This window comes from Bos taurus, chromosome 13 (genome assembly GCF_002263795.3).
Source record: "Bos taurus isolate L1 Dominette 01449 registration number 42190680 breed Hereford chromosome 13, ARS-UCD2.0, whole genome shotgun sequence".
NCBI classification, from domain to species: Eukaryota; Metazoa; Chordata; class Mammalia; order Artiodactyla; family Bovidae; genus Bos; species Bos taurus.
In genome coordinates, this window is record NC_037340.1 from 52,581,531 (window position 1) to 52,596,310 (window position 14,780).

At 40.0% G+C, this 14,780-nt stretch overlaps 1 protein-coding gene across 2 annotated transcripts in view; it reads right to left on the reverse strand.

The window, feature by feature from the left end:
- TMC2 (transmembrane channel like 2) overlaps positions 1 to 14,780 on the reverse strand; it is a 103,119-nt gene that overhangs the window by 43,690 nt on the left and 44,649 nt on the right. For both annotated transcript variants that reach the window (XM_059892579.1, NM_001113766.2), the window contains 2 exons: positions 8,789 to 8,870; positions 8,341 to 8,447 (listed from right to left, as the gene is read on the reverse strand). In XM_059892579.1, the coding sequence (XP_059748562.1) occupies positions 8,341 to 8,447; positions 8,789 to 8,870 (189 nt within the window). The remainder of the gene's footprint in view (positions 1 to 8,340; positions 8,448 to 8,788; positions 8,871 to 14,780) is intronic.

The window sequence follows — 14,780 nt, forward strand, 5'->3', positions numbered from 1 at the left end:
AATCTTTTCCAGCATCAGGGTCTTTTCCAGTGAGTCAGTTCTTCACATCAGGTGGCCAAAGTATTGGAGGTTCAGCTTCATCATCAGTTCTTACAATGAATATTCAGGAGTGATTTCCTTTGAGATTGCCTGGTTTGATCTCCTTGCAGTCCAAGGGACTCTCAAGAATCTTCTCCAACCCCACAGTTCAAAAGCATTGATTCTTCGGTGCTCAGCCTTCTTTATAGTCCAAATCTTTTCCTGAGAGAACTCCAAAATTACAACTTGCTGCTGAATAACTGTTGACAGGAGAATGTTCAGTTCAGTTCAGTCGCTCGGTCGTGTCTGACTTTTTGTGACCCCATGAACCACAATACACTAGGCCTCCCTGTCCATCACCAACTCCCAGAGTCCACTCAAACCCATGTCCATTGTGTTGGTGGTGCCATCCAGCCATCTCATCCTCTGTCATCCCCTCTCCTCCTGCCCTCAATCTTTCCCAGCATCAAGGTCTTTTCAAATGAGTCAGCTCTCCACATCAGATGGCCAAAGTATTGGAGTTTCAGCTTCAACATCAGGCCCTCCAATGAACACTCAGGACTGATCTCCTTTAGAATGGACTGGTTGGATCTCCTTGGAGTCCAAGGGACTCTCAAGAGTCTTCTCCAACACCACAGTTCAAAAGCATCAATTCTTCGGTGCTCAGCCTTCTTTATAGTCCAACTCTCACATCCATACATGACTACTGGAAAAACCATAGCCTTGACTAGACGGACCTTTGTTGGCAAAGTAATGTCTCTGCTTTTTAATATGCTGTCTAGTTTGGTCATAACTTTCCTTCCAAGGAGCAAGCATCTTTTAATTCCATGGCTGCAATCACCATCTGCAGTGATTTCAGAGCCCCGAAAAATAGTCAGCCACTGTTTCCACTGTTTCCCTATCTATTTGCCATGAAGTGATAGGCCCGGATGTCATGATCTTAGTTTTCTGAATGTTGAGCCTTTAAGCCAGCTTTTTCACTCTCCTCTTTCACTTTCATCAAGAGGCTCTTTAGTTCTTCTTCACTTTCTGCCATAAGGGTGGTGTCATTTTCATATCTGAGGTTATTGATATTTCTCCCGGCAATCTTGATTCCAACTTGTGCTTCTTCCAGCCCAGCGTTTCTCATGATGTACCCTGCATAGAAGTTAAATGATCAGGATGACAATATACAGCCTTGACGTACTCCTTTTCCTATTTGGACCCAGTCTGTTGTTCCATGTCCAGTTCTAACTGTTGCTTCCTTACCTGTATACAGGTTACTCAAGAGGCAGATCAGGTGGTCTGGTATTCCCATCTCTTTCAGAATTTTCCACAGTTTATTGCGATCCACACAGTCAAAGGCTTTGGCATAGTCAATAAAGCAGAAATAGATGTTTTTCTGGAAGTCTCTTGCTTTTTCGATGATCTAGATGATGTTAGCAATTTGATCGCTGATTCTTCTGCCTTTTCTAAAACCAGCTTGAACATCTGAAAGTTCACGGTTCACATATTGCTGAAGCCTGGCTTGGACAATGTTGGATTCCACCAAAAAAAAAATACCCCACATCCAAGGGCAAAGGAGAAGCCCAAGCAAGATGGTAGGAGGGGCAAAATTACATTTAGAATCAAACCCCATAGCCATCAGAGATGCTCAGAGAGCTCAAACAAAACCGTGTGCACACCAGGAGACCCTATAGAGACTGAGCCAGACCTGCCTTTGAGTGTTTGAGTGTCTCCTGTGGAGGTATGGGTCAGCAGTGGCCTGCCTCAGAGGCAGGGGCTCTGGGTACAGCAGACCTGGGTATGGCATAAGCCCTCTTGGAGGAGGTTGCCATTAACCCCACCATAGAGGTGCCAGAACATACAAAAGACTGGGGAAACAGACTCTTGGAGGGCACAAACAAAACCTTGTATGCACCAGGACCCAGGAGAAAGGAGCAGTGACCGCACAAGAGACTGAACCAGACTTGCCAGTGAGTGTCCAGGAGTCTCCAGCAGAGGTGTCGGTCGGCAGTGGCCTGCTACAGGGTCAGGGGTGCTGAGTGTGGCAGTGCCTGCACAGCACCTTTTGAAGGAGGTTGCCATTATCTTCATTACCTCCATACTTTCATTACCTTCATCACCATAGTTTGGCCTCAGGTCAAACAACAGGGAGGGAACACAGCTCCGCCCATCAACAGAAAGTTGGATTAAAGTTTTACTGAGCACGGACCCGCCCATCAGAACAAGACCCAGTTTCCCCCACAGTTAGTCTCTCCCAACAGGAAGCTTCCATAAGCCTCTTATCCTTATCCATCAGAGGGCAGACAGAATGAAAACCACAATCACAGAAAACTACTCAAACTGATCACATGAACCACAGCCTTGTCTGACTCAATGAAACTATGAGCCATGCCATGTAGGGCTACTCAAGATGGACGGGTCATGGGAGAGTGTTCTGACGTGGTCCACTGGAGAAGGAAATGACAAGCTACTTCAGTATTCTTGCCTTGAGAACCCCATGAACAGTATGAAAAAGTGAAAACGACTCTAGTCTTCTCTATATATTTTTTTATTAATTCAAGAAACTTTTGATGCACTCATTGGTACTTGGGGGTATATGATAATATCACCTGCAAATTAAAAGAATTTTGTATTTTTTATGTAAAATGTATAAGTTTATTTTTCTTATTGCATTAGGTAGAAATTTGAAAATAAAGTTGAAAAGTGCTGGGATGGGCATTCCATATTGCTCTTGAGTTTTACTAACATGAGCTTTATTGTTTAGTATCTAATGTAACATTTGTTTTTTAATTTATAGGTTCATAATTTTTAGGTAATTCACTCCTATTTCTTTTTGCTTGCTTTAAAATTTATATTATTTTAAAATATATAAAATTTATATTATATCTGTGATTGTGGTTTTCATTCTGTCTGCCCTCTGATGGATAAGGATAAGAAGCTTATGGAGGCTTCCTGTTGGGAGAGACTAACTGTGGGGGAAACTGGGTCTTGTTCTGATGGGCGGGTCCGTGCTCAGTAAAACTTTAATCCAACTTTCTGTTGATGGGCGGAGCTGTGTTCCCTCCCTGTTGTTTGACCTGAGGCCAAACTATGGTGAAGGTAATGAAGGTATGGAGGTAATGAAGATAATGGCAACCTCCTTCAAAATGTGCTGTGCAGACACTGCCACACTCAGCGCCCCTGACCCTGTAGCAGGCCACTGCTGACCCACACCTCTGCTTATTGGGAAACATATTGTATATAAAATAGTATATATATATATGTATGTATATATGTCTGATCATAATGAAAAGAAAATTAACTAGCGTATATTCACTACCTTGTTTAAGAAACAGAATACCACCTGGTTTTCATAACACCTTGGATAAGCCCCTCCTAATCCACAGAAATAGTGAAATAACAAATGTTTGTTTTTTTAGTAAAAATTTCGGGATACCTTTCTTACTCAGCAATAGATAACTAATACAAACTCAAAGACATGAGCAGGAAAGAAACTATTAATTTATGAGTAGAAATTAAGGATGTAGAAAATAGAGATACATAAGACAAAGGCCTGAAAGGTGAATGTTTACAGTAGCTTTGTTCATCATAGTCCTCAGCTGGAAACAACCCAAATATTCATGGACTGGTGAACAGATAACAAACTATGGTACATCCATACAACAGGATATTACCCAGCAATAAAGGGACAAACTATTTGATACATACAACAACATGGATGAATTTCATTGACACTGTGCTAAATGAAAGAGGCCAGGCACAAAAAGCTACAGAGTGCATGATTTTATTCATAGGATATTCTGGAAAAGGCAAAAATTTAGGGTCAGAAATCAGATCACTGCTGGTCAAGGGCTGGAGGTAAGGAGAGATTTCTTGCAAAGGGGGCATCGGGGAACTTTCTAGGTGATAGAAGTTGTGGTGATAGTTACTTGACTCTATATATTTGTCAAAACTTATCAAACTGTATACTTTAAAAGAGTGAGGTTTACAATATGTACATTATGTCCTGCTCAACGTGAACTAAAAAAAAGACATGCCAGAGAATCAACAAAGCCAGTTGTTTCTTTAATAAAATAACTAAAAGAGACAAACCTTCAATGTAAATGAAAGAGGAAAAAAATTACACTATCATGCAAAAGGGAATATAACTTCAGATACATGAGTGATTAAAAAAAAAGAAACCATGTTATTTAACTTTAAGCCAATATATTTTAAAATGTAAGTTGAAATGGAAAGTTCAGGAGACTGATTACATGTGAGAATTATGTGGGTAATACAATTACTTTGCCAACAAAGGTCCGTCTAGTCAAGGCTATGGTTTTTCCAGTGGTCATGTATGGATGTGAGAGTTGGACTGTGAAGAAAGCTGAGTGCCAAAGAATTGATGCTTTTGAACTGTGGTGTTGGAGAAGACTCTTGAGAGTCCCTTGGACTGCAAGGAGATCCAACCAGTCCATTCTGAAGGAGATCAGCCCTGGGATTTCTTTGGAAGGAATGATGCTAAAGCTGAAACTCCAGTACTTTAGCCACCTCATGTGAAAAGTTGACTCATTGGAAAAGACTCTGATGCTGGGAGGGATTAGGGGCAGGAGGAGAAAGGGACAACAGAGGATGAAATGGCTGGATGGCACCACCGACGCTATGGACGCGAGTTTGAGTGAACTCCGGGAGTTGGTGATGGACGGGGAGGCCTGGCATGCTGCAATTCATGGGGTCACAAAGAGTCAGACACAACTGAGTGACTGAACTGAACTGAACTGAACTGAATACAACTGGGGAGAAGCAGATGGAGGACTTTAGTATGCATGTAACTTTTTATTCTTAAACTTAGTAGTAGGTGAGTGGGCTCATTCTTTATACCTTTCTAAATATCTGAAATTTTTAACAGTTATGTTTAGAAGAAGTATCAATACGAGGCTTCTCTGTACTGGAGAGTGACAATGGCTTGAGAATATAGGACAAAGTGGACTAACTCATAATCCTTGAGTGCTGCCTATGTGAATCCTAGAGCAGAATTTACAAGGTATTTTAAAGAATTATTTAGGCTAATTAATTAATGTACACCAGCAATGTACACCCTGGCTGCACATTAAGATCCCCTGGGGAACTGGATCCAATGTCTGCTGCTGTGCATCAAATTACCATACAACTATCTCTTGGTTTCTGCAGGTCTGGAACCTGGGTTTGGTTTATTTGGGTCCTTTAGTCTCATCTGTAGGCCTGGTGGGGAAGATCTGATTCCAGATTCACTAACATAGTTACTGGCAAGATTTAGTTCCTTGTGGGCTGTTGGACTGAGGGTCTCAGTTCCTTGCTGGCTCCTGTCCAAAGGTCACATCAGTTACTTGCCAGTGGGCTTCTCCAATCTGGCAGATTGCTTCGTCAAATCATGTGAGCCAAGAAGGGAATCAAGAGAGAATGCCAGATGAAAGTCATGGTTTTTTATAAGCTAGTCCTGTAAGTGACAGTTTGTTATTTTGGTTATATTCTATTTGTTAAAAGCAAGCCACAAAGTCTAGCCTTTACTCAAGTGAGGGGATTATACAAAGGCATGATATCAGGAAAGGGGGATCACTGGGGGCAATCTGAGATGCCTGCCTACCATAGGAGCACTTAACATAGGGGTAAAATTTCATCACCATAAAATTTCAGCAAATTCACAGGTCCAGTCCACATTCAAGAGAAGGAAATTCTACACAAGTGTGGGTTATTGGGGGTCACTTTAGGGTTCTGTCAACCAAAGATAGATGAAGACTTCCTAGATTGGACACAAAAAGCATGAATCATTAAAAAAAAGTAATTAATCTGTGGCTTCCCTGGTGGTTCAGTGGTTAAGAATTCACCTTGCAATACAAGGACACTGGTTTGATCCCCGGTCTGGGAAGATCCTACACGCTTCGCGGCAATTGAGCCCATGTGCCACAACTAATGAGCATGTACTCTGGAGGCCACAAGCGGCAACTACTGAAGCCATGCACCACAACTACTAAAGCCCGCATACCTAGAGCCTAAGCCCTGCAACAATAGAAGTCATCACAATGAGAAGCCCTTGCACGGCAACTAGAGTCGCCCCAGCTCGCAGCAACTAGAGAAGGCCCACGTGTAGCAACAAAGACCCAGCACAGTCAAAATAAATAAATTGGTATTTTTTCAAGTGATAATTTGAACTTCATAAAAATTACAACTTTCTGCTCTTTGAGAAACACCATTCAGTTCAGTTCAGTTCAGTCACTCAGTCGTGTTGGACTCTTTGCGACCCCATGAACCACAGCACGCCAGGCCTCCCTGTCCATCACTAACCCCCGGAGTCCACCCAAACCCATGTCCATTGAGTCAGTGATACCATCCAACAATCTCATCCTCTGTCGTCCCCTTCTCCTCTTGCCCTCATTCTTTCCCAGCATCAGGGTTTTTCAAATGAGTCAGCTCTTCACATCAGGTGGCCAAAGTATTGGAGTTTCAGCTTCAACATCAGACCTTCCAATGAACACCCAACACTGATCTCCTTTAGGATGGACTGGTTGGATCTCCTTTCAGTCCAAGGGACTCTCAAGAGTCTTCTCCAACACCACAGTTCAAAAGCATCAATTCTTCAGTGCTCAGCTTTCTTTATAGTCCAGCTCTCACATCCATACATGACTACTAGAAAAACCATAGCTTTGACTAGACAGACCCACTACCCTAATTGAGGGCATTTTGAGATACCCTATATTCTCAACTGTGGTTGTCCAACCCATCATCAAGTCTTCTCTGTTCTATTCTTTCCCTGTCTCTCTCTCTCTTTTCTTTCCTCCATCTTATTCCAATACAGCTTCATAAACACCTGCCAATGAAATCAAGGTACTCTTGCCTGGACAGTTAAGGTCTTGCCTTCTTCACTGAAAGCACCAATCACTAAATTTTCATTTTTTTCAAACAAACGTCCACTGGATATTAATTTATATAAATTATACAAGATGTAAGGTTTTCTTTGAGAAGAAAAAATCCTCAGTATTTTTAAAATTATTCAACTTCTGTAACACACAGCCTTCTTGGACCATTGTATAGCAAAACTCTAGGGATGTCTCATAGGTTTACAGCATTTAAATGTACTCTCTTCTTATGGAAGTAAAGTCGTTTGGAATCAAAAACTCCCAAGAAAAAAGCAAAGAGTCTGAGAAGATAAAATTCCTCACTGACTACTGCAGAAAACTTTTACTTCCTAGGTTATGGAAAGGAGAAGTGAAACTTAACTTCTGACAATATTTTCCACTTGAAGAGACCCAGATTTGTTTCAAGAACATCTGCATACATTTACCAGAAGGTTAAAATCATTTTCTTTGTATGCGAGAGTGACAATGGCTTAAGGCTATAGGACAAAGTGGATTGACTCATAATCCTTGATTTTCAGGTGTGCACTCTTTAGGTAATGTAGAAAAGAATCCAATGATTTTGTAAGTAATATAACACTCCTTTGCTACCAAGTATTAATACTATTATAATAGATCCTCATCCTTTTCTAACTAATTTAATTCACATTCTGTGGAAGTCTTTTAATTTCATGAAAAATAGATATTTAGGAACGTTTCCCAAGGATGTGACTACAGATAGAATTGACTCTAATATTCTCATGGAATTATTTGTAATTAAGTAGGAATCAGTAATCTATCATAGAGCCGATTAATAAATCTGGAAGAAAAAACTACTAAATTCATAAATATCATTACCCTCTAAGCTGTAGAGGTAAATCCGCCGCTGTGCCCAGCACTAGTGCCAGGAGGTTCAGACAGGACTATAGCAATTACTGTGCTGAGTGCTAGTGGGCCACAGTCACCCCTGGAAAGGGACCCAGGACAGCACTCTGGAAACCTGGCATTTCATTCACCACAAGTTTATCATGTAGATTTGCACAGGTCATTTGTTCGTTTTTTGTCTCTCTATTACTGATTTATAGGTAAGGATCTATCTACATCCATAATAAGATTGTATATGGGAGAATAGTGAGGAGCGCTATTCAAATGCAGGGTTTCTTTGGGGTAATAAATTATAATGTAATGCGAACTCTATCTCTCTTTTTTTTCAGGGTAAAAGAAAACACCTCACTGAAGTATTAATTCTTGACTAATCTCAAAGTAAAATAAAAGGTAGAAAAATGTAGGGTCCACATATTCATTCAGACATGCAAACATTCTGGTTCCATTCTTCATACTGGGTTCTCTGGGCAATTGATGTGAGCATCGAATTAAAAACAAATGATGGATTCTTTGTAAAACAGAGTATTTGTTTCATATAAATGAAGATGGTAGTCATGATAAGCCTCATAACACTATCCAAAGTTATAGGCAGTTCTTTTCTTACCTCTGGGATTATGACTAGACCAAATATTAAGCCAAAGAGGACAAGGTTAACTCCATACATCCATCGGAGGAAGATGAAATATGATGCCACTGAAGAACCAAAGTGACCTGAAGAGAAGACGATGGTGGGTGTAAGTGTTACAGAAGGAGAATGGTAACGTTGCCAAGCACTGTATGTGTGTGATGGGTACAATTTGCATGTCAGTCTGTGTAACACATATCTCTTCTTTTTTTCCCAAATAAAAAGGGCTTAACCTATCTGCCTAAGTTCCTACAATCAGAAAGTGAAGAAGCACAATTTAAATTCTGGTCTAACTAGTCCAAAGCCCATTCCTTTTTCTAATACAACAGAACCTATGATAAACTAACCCGTTGGTCCAGGACACAGTCCAAACCCTTGGAAAACCCTTTAGCAAACCAACTAAAAACAGGGACACCAAAATACTCACTTTCAATGTCCTTGATCTTCATTTCCCAGGGGATACACTGAGTCTTGAAATTATGAAAGTCTCTTTTAAACTTGACCCATTTCTGAAATGAAACAGACAACACCCTCAGTTCCTTAACATGCTGCTTTGGGGCTTGGAGGTGCATGTGGATGTTGACATGTCAACACGAGGTCAACAGGTGAGTGAGGCTGTCATGCTGGAGCTGTTGAGACCAGGCTGTCTGAGGTGGAGGCTCACATCATCACTTTCAAAGCTAGGTGTGAGTGAGAGAGAAGCCAGGGCAACACAATGTCTTGCAATTTTCTATAATGCTGGTAAAATTTCAGGTTTAGCAAACTCTTATGTAACTTCCTTCATCTAAAACCAAAAATTCAAGGGAAAAAAAAACCTCACACCTACAATTGGCAGACGGTCGAGTGCCTTAATCTCATAGAAACTGTTGCTAAACTATAAGACTGAAGGCAGTGCTAAAAGCGATCTCAGCCCCAGGTGTCCCATTCTTCTTCCAGTGAAATGGCAGCCTGTGTTTTTTTTTTTAACCCCACTAACATTAGTTAGGAAGGCATTATGCACCTTTCCAGGGTCTACTCCAGCTCCAACACTCACTTTTTACCAATCAGAAACCTGAGCAGCTGTCTGCTGGCTGCATGAAAATCTGTCAACTCTTTCAGGGGATGCTCTTCAACAGTCCTATCCCCTGAAAATAAATCCATTTGGAATTTTTTTTAAAAACTTATAGAAAATAGCAGGCAAAGATAAAGTAAAGAGAAAATTCTAAGATCAGTTTCTATTGTTACAAAGGTCTCAGAAGAACTTGTTCATGAAGGAAATGAGATTTTCATTTGTAAATTCACTAAAGCATAAAAGGGAAAATTTATCTGAAGGAACCAGATGGACTTCCAGATGTAAAGGCTTTAACTATATAGTTATTGGATAATTACTATATAAGGAAGGAAACCACCTGTCAGAAGGGAGATGGTCACAGATGCCAAGGAGAAGAGGGACCCATCAGCAAAGGACAGGTTCATAATAATGGCAAAGATCTTCTTAAGATGAGCAGGGATGTGGAGACACTGGCTACCCCAATCCCATTGCTTCTTCTACCTTTCCTAGTTCTGATTCTGTGCTTGAAAACCATCTTTGGTTTATTTGGCTTCTTATGTAGGTCTGTCTATAAGGAAAGCATTTGCCCATCACCTGGGCTGTGAATATTTTGATTTCTATGGCAGTAATTTTTTTCACTGCAAATTAGTAGATTGGAATTGGAATAATAATTCATGTGTACATGTTAAGTCATGTCTGACAACCCCATGGACGGTAGCCCACCAGGCTCTGTCCATGGAATTTCCCAGGCAAGAATACTGGAGTGGGTTGCCATTTCCTACTTCAGGGGATCTTCCTGACCCAGGGATTGAACCTGCATCTCCTCCAGTGGATTCTTTACCACCGAGCCACTTGGGAAGCCTGGGATTATTGTTTAGCTTCCCATAAAACTGTATTGGGATTCCCTGGTGGCTCAGATGGTAAAGAATCTGCCTGCAGTGTGGGAGACCTGGGTTGGGAAGATCCTGGAGGAGGGCATAGTAACCCACTCCAGTATTCTTGCCTGGAGAATCTCATGGACAGAGGAGCCTGGCAGGCTACAGTCCATGGGGTCGCAAAGAGTCAGACACGACTGAGCAACTAAGCATAGCACATAACTGTACTATCAAAAATAAAAGACACTGTTATGGACTTCAAATTTTTCAGTTCTTGCATTGGTTATTCCTCCTTGTAAATTAGTAATCTGGTATCTGATTTTACATATTTGTCTCATAAGCTTTGTTAATGTAAGTCCTTCCCTGAGAGACAGATCCTCTGTCAGGGTGCTGATAAAATCAGTATAAAATATAGCTTTGCGAGGCTAAGGATCAATGGAGTAATGCATGTTGCCAAGTGAGGCCCTTGGAGACACAGTCTGCCAGTCTGGTCACTTGGCAACCACTTGCAGCCCCTCAAGGCTGAGGGCATCTCAGCCTAAAAGTGATGCCTGGAGGTGGGGGGCATAGGCAGAGAGAGGTCTGGGAGAAGCTCAGCATTGAAACTCTTATTCTTCATTGATTTAGAGCATCAGAAAACTGAGCCTGGGTGTGGGTGGGAGAAGACCTCAACTCCCCCAGAACTGTGTGACATGGTAGCTGCCCCCTCGGACGGGGTTCCTGGCTGTGTGTGTCATCTTGCTCTTCAACTGTATATAGGAGAAAAGATTTCAAACAGCAGTCAAATGAGACACGGCACATCCTGCCTGTGGATGATACCTGAATCTGAATAACCAAAAACAACCAGTGAAGCCTGAGAAATAGTGTGAAAAACAAGGAAAAAGAGATCCCTTTCTTTCAGGTTTTTAGAAAGTATTTCCTCCAGGATACATAATTAAATTTTGAGAGACGGTTCAATATTCTTGCTTGCATATGTGCTTAGTCACTCAGTCATGTCCAACTCTTTGTGACCCCACAGACTGTAGCCCTCCAGGCTCCTCTGTCCATGAGATTTCCCAGGTGAGAATACTAGAGTGGGTTACCATTTTCTACGCCATCAATATTAGCAGGATACAAAAAACATGGCTTCTAAAGTACAGGATGGCAATTAGAGTTTTAAAAAAGAATATGGGGTATGTGTATGGGGGGCAGAATTCCCTGGCAGCCCAGTGGTTTAGGACTCTGCATTTTCACTGCTGAGGGAATGGGTTCAATCCTTGGTCCAGGGAACTAAGATCCCACAAGCCTTGTGGCTGGAAAATAAAAGAATACAGGTGAAGTATGGAAGAATTGATTACAAGATTGCTAAAAGTTCAGTAATAGAATGAAAATAAACATTATACTTTAACTGAGACAAAAGAAAATTGATCCAATGATACTGAAAATAAACCTGAGAAATTTCTGAGATGCAAAGAGAGAGAATAAGCAAAGAATTAAAAATCGTGAGGGAAAGTAAATGCAAAGAGTGAGGAATTGGCAGCCATCCTTCTCCTAGTGCAGAAGCTGGAACTGTTTGAACAGAAACAAATTAGATCATTTATCAGACATATTTGAAGAACACGTTCCTCAGTTGAGAAGAAAATTCTGAGTGTGCAGTTAAATGATAAATAGTTTTTAGATAAAAATTAATGTGACCCATAGATAGTTGTCAGGCAACTATAATGGAAAAGGAAGAGAAAATAATATTAGGGATAAAAAAGATTTAAACTCAACATATATAAAATGTAGTTACAAAAATTATGAGACTATCTATTTGCAATTTTCTGTTAATACATATGAAACTCTTAATGAAAGGATCAAGTCTGGGAAGATAAAAAATATCAAAATGACCCCAAGAAGAAGTTAAACCTTGACTATCCCAATTGGAAAAACATTAAAAAATTATCAAGATATTCTATAAAATGCTTCCTGACCTGTATAGTTTTGAGGATGTCATCTTTCAATTTTCCAAAAAAAAAAAAAAAAAAAATCATGCTCCTCAAGCTGATTTACAGCATAAAAGGGAGGTAATGCTTGCTATTCATTTAATGTTACAAAGCAAGTACAACCCTAATATTAAAATATGCCAGGACAGCATGCATGTGTGTGTGTGCACACATAAATTCAATCAATCTTGTGAAATTTTATGTAAAAATTATAAATAAAATACTTGAAAATCAGATGTGCCTGACAAAACTAAGTTTATGAACATATGGAAAAGTATTTAACAAAATCTAACATCTATTTATCTTAGGAAGTATCACTATGAACAAAGCTAGTGGAGGTGTTGGAATTCCAGCTGAGCTATTTCAAATCCTAAAAGATGATGCTATTAAGTGCCTCATTCAATATGCCAGCAAATTTGCAAAACTCAGCAGTGGCCACAGGACTGGAAAAGGTCAGTTTTCATTCCAATCCCAAAGAAAGGCAATGCTGAAGAATGTTCAAACTACTGCACAATTGCACTCATCTCAAACGCTAGCAAAGCAGTGCTCAAAATTCTCCAAGCCAGGTTTCAATAGTATGTGAACCAAGAACTTCCAGATGTTCAAGCTGGATTTAGAAAAGGCAGAGGAACCAGAGATCAAATTGCCAACATCTGTTGGATCATCGAAAAAGCAAGAGAGTTCCAGGAAAACATCAACTGCTTTATTGACTATGCCAAAGCCTTTGACTGTGTGGATCACAACGAACTGTGGAACATTCTTAAAGAGATGGGAATACCAGACGACCTGACCAGCCTCTTGAGAAATCTGTATGCAGGTCAAGAAGCAACAGTTAGAACCAGACATGGAACAATGGACTGGCTCCACATTGGGAAAGGAATACATCAAGGCTGTTATATTGTCACCCTGCTTATTTAACTTATATGCAGAGTACGTCATGAGAAATGCTGGGCTGGAAGAAGCACAAGCTGGAATCAAGATTACCAGGAGAAATATCAATAACCTCAGATATGCAGATGACACCACCCTTATGGCAGAAAGTGAAGAAACACTAAAGAGCCTCTTGATGAAAGTGAAAGAGTAGAGTGAAAAAGCTGGTTTAAAACTCAACGTTCAAAAAACTAAGACCATCACTTCATGGCAAATAGATGGGGAAACAGTGGAAACAGTGACAGACTTTATCTTCTTGGGATCCAAAATCACTGCTGATGGTGACAGCAGCCATGAAATTAAAAGATGTCTGCTCCTTGGAAGAGAAGCCAGGACAAACCTAGGCAGCATATTCAAAAGCAGAGACATTACTTTGCTGACAAAGGAGGTATGTTTAGTCAAAGGTATGGTTTTGACTATACTGGAAAAACCATAGCTATGGTTATATATGGATGTATGGATGTATGTATGGATGTAAGAGTTAGACCATAAAGAAAGCTGAGTGTGGGAGAATTGATGCTTTTGAACTGTGGTGTTTGAGAATACTCTTGAGAGTCCCTTGGACTGCAAGGATATCAAACCAGTGAGTCCTAAAGGAAATCAGTCCTAAATATTCATTGGAAGGACTGTTGCTGAGGCTGAAGCTCCAATACTCTGGCCACCTGATGCAAAGAACTGACACTGGGAAAGACCCTGATGCTGGAAAAGATTGAAGGCAGGAGGAGAACGGGATGACAGAGAATGAGATGGTTGGATGGCATCGCTGACTCAATGGACATGAGTTTGAGCAAGCTCCGGGAGTTGGTGATGGACAGGGAAGCCTGGTGTTTTGCAGTCCATGGGGTCGCAAAGAGCTGGACACAACTGAGCAACTGAACTAAACTGAATTGAATATCTATTTGGAAATTCCAATAAAATGGAAGTCTTATTAAACTAGAAATAAAAGGATAATTTCTTATCATAAGAAAGAAAATCTATTTCAAAGTTGTCAAGGTAACAACTCTCATCAATCTAATGTGAAACATTGGAGTCATTTTCATTAAAGTAATGGAAAAACAAAGAGACTTATGATCACCATTATCAACTGAAACAGTTCTAGTATTGCTAATCTGCAGTTCAGGACAGGAATGACTTAGAACTCAAGAAAAATATCTTTACATACACAATTGGATGAAAATGATTAAAACTAATAAGGAAGTACAATAGAGGAAGCGGATTAAAAATGAATATTCAAATACACAGTTTTCCTGCATACCAGCAATATCTAGTTATTAAATAAAAGGAAAAATGATCTCACTCACAAAAGCAACCAAAATGTAAATATGTACAAAAATATATGTAGAAATAACATATAACATAGAAAAGATCTATATGAAGAAAATGACAAACTTTGCTGAAGGATATAAAACTAAAGCTTGAGAAATTATGATATTCTTAGATGTGAAGACTGGATATTCTACAGATAAGTTTTCCCAAATTAAACCAAAGATTTAAAAAATTTCCACTCTATTTTGTGGTTTAAGGAGAACAAAATTGACTACATTTAAAAAACAATTTCCAACCAAAATCTCAATGGACTATATTGGAATTGGCAAAGTGATTTTAAAATTGCATATGGAA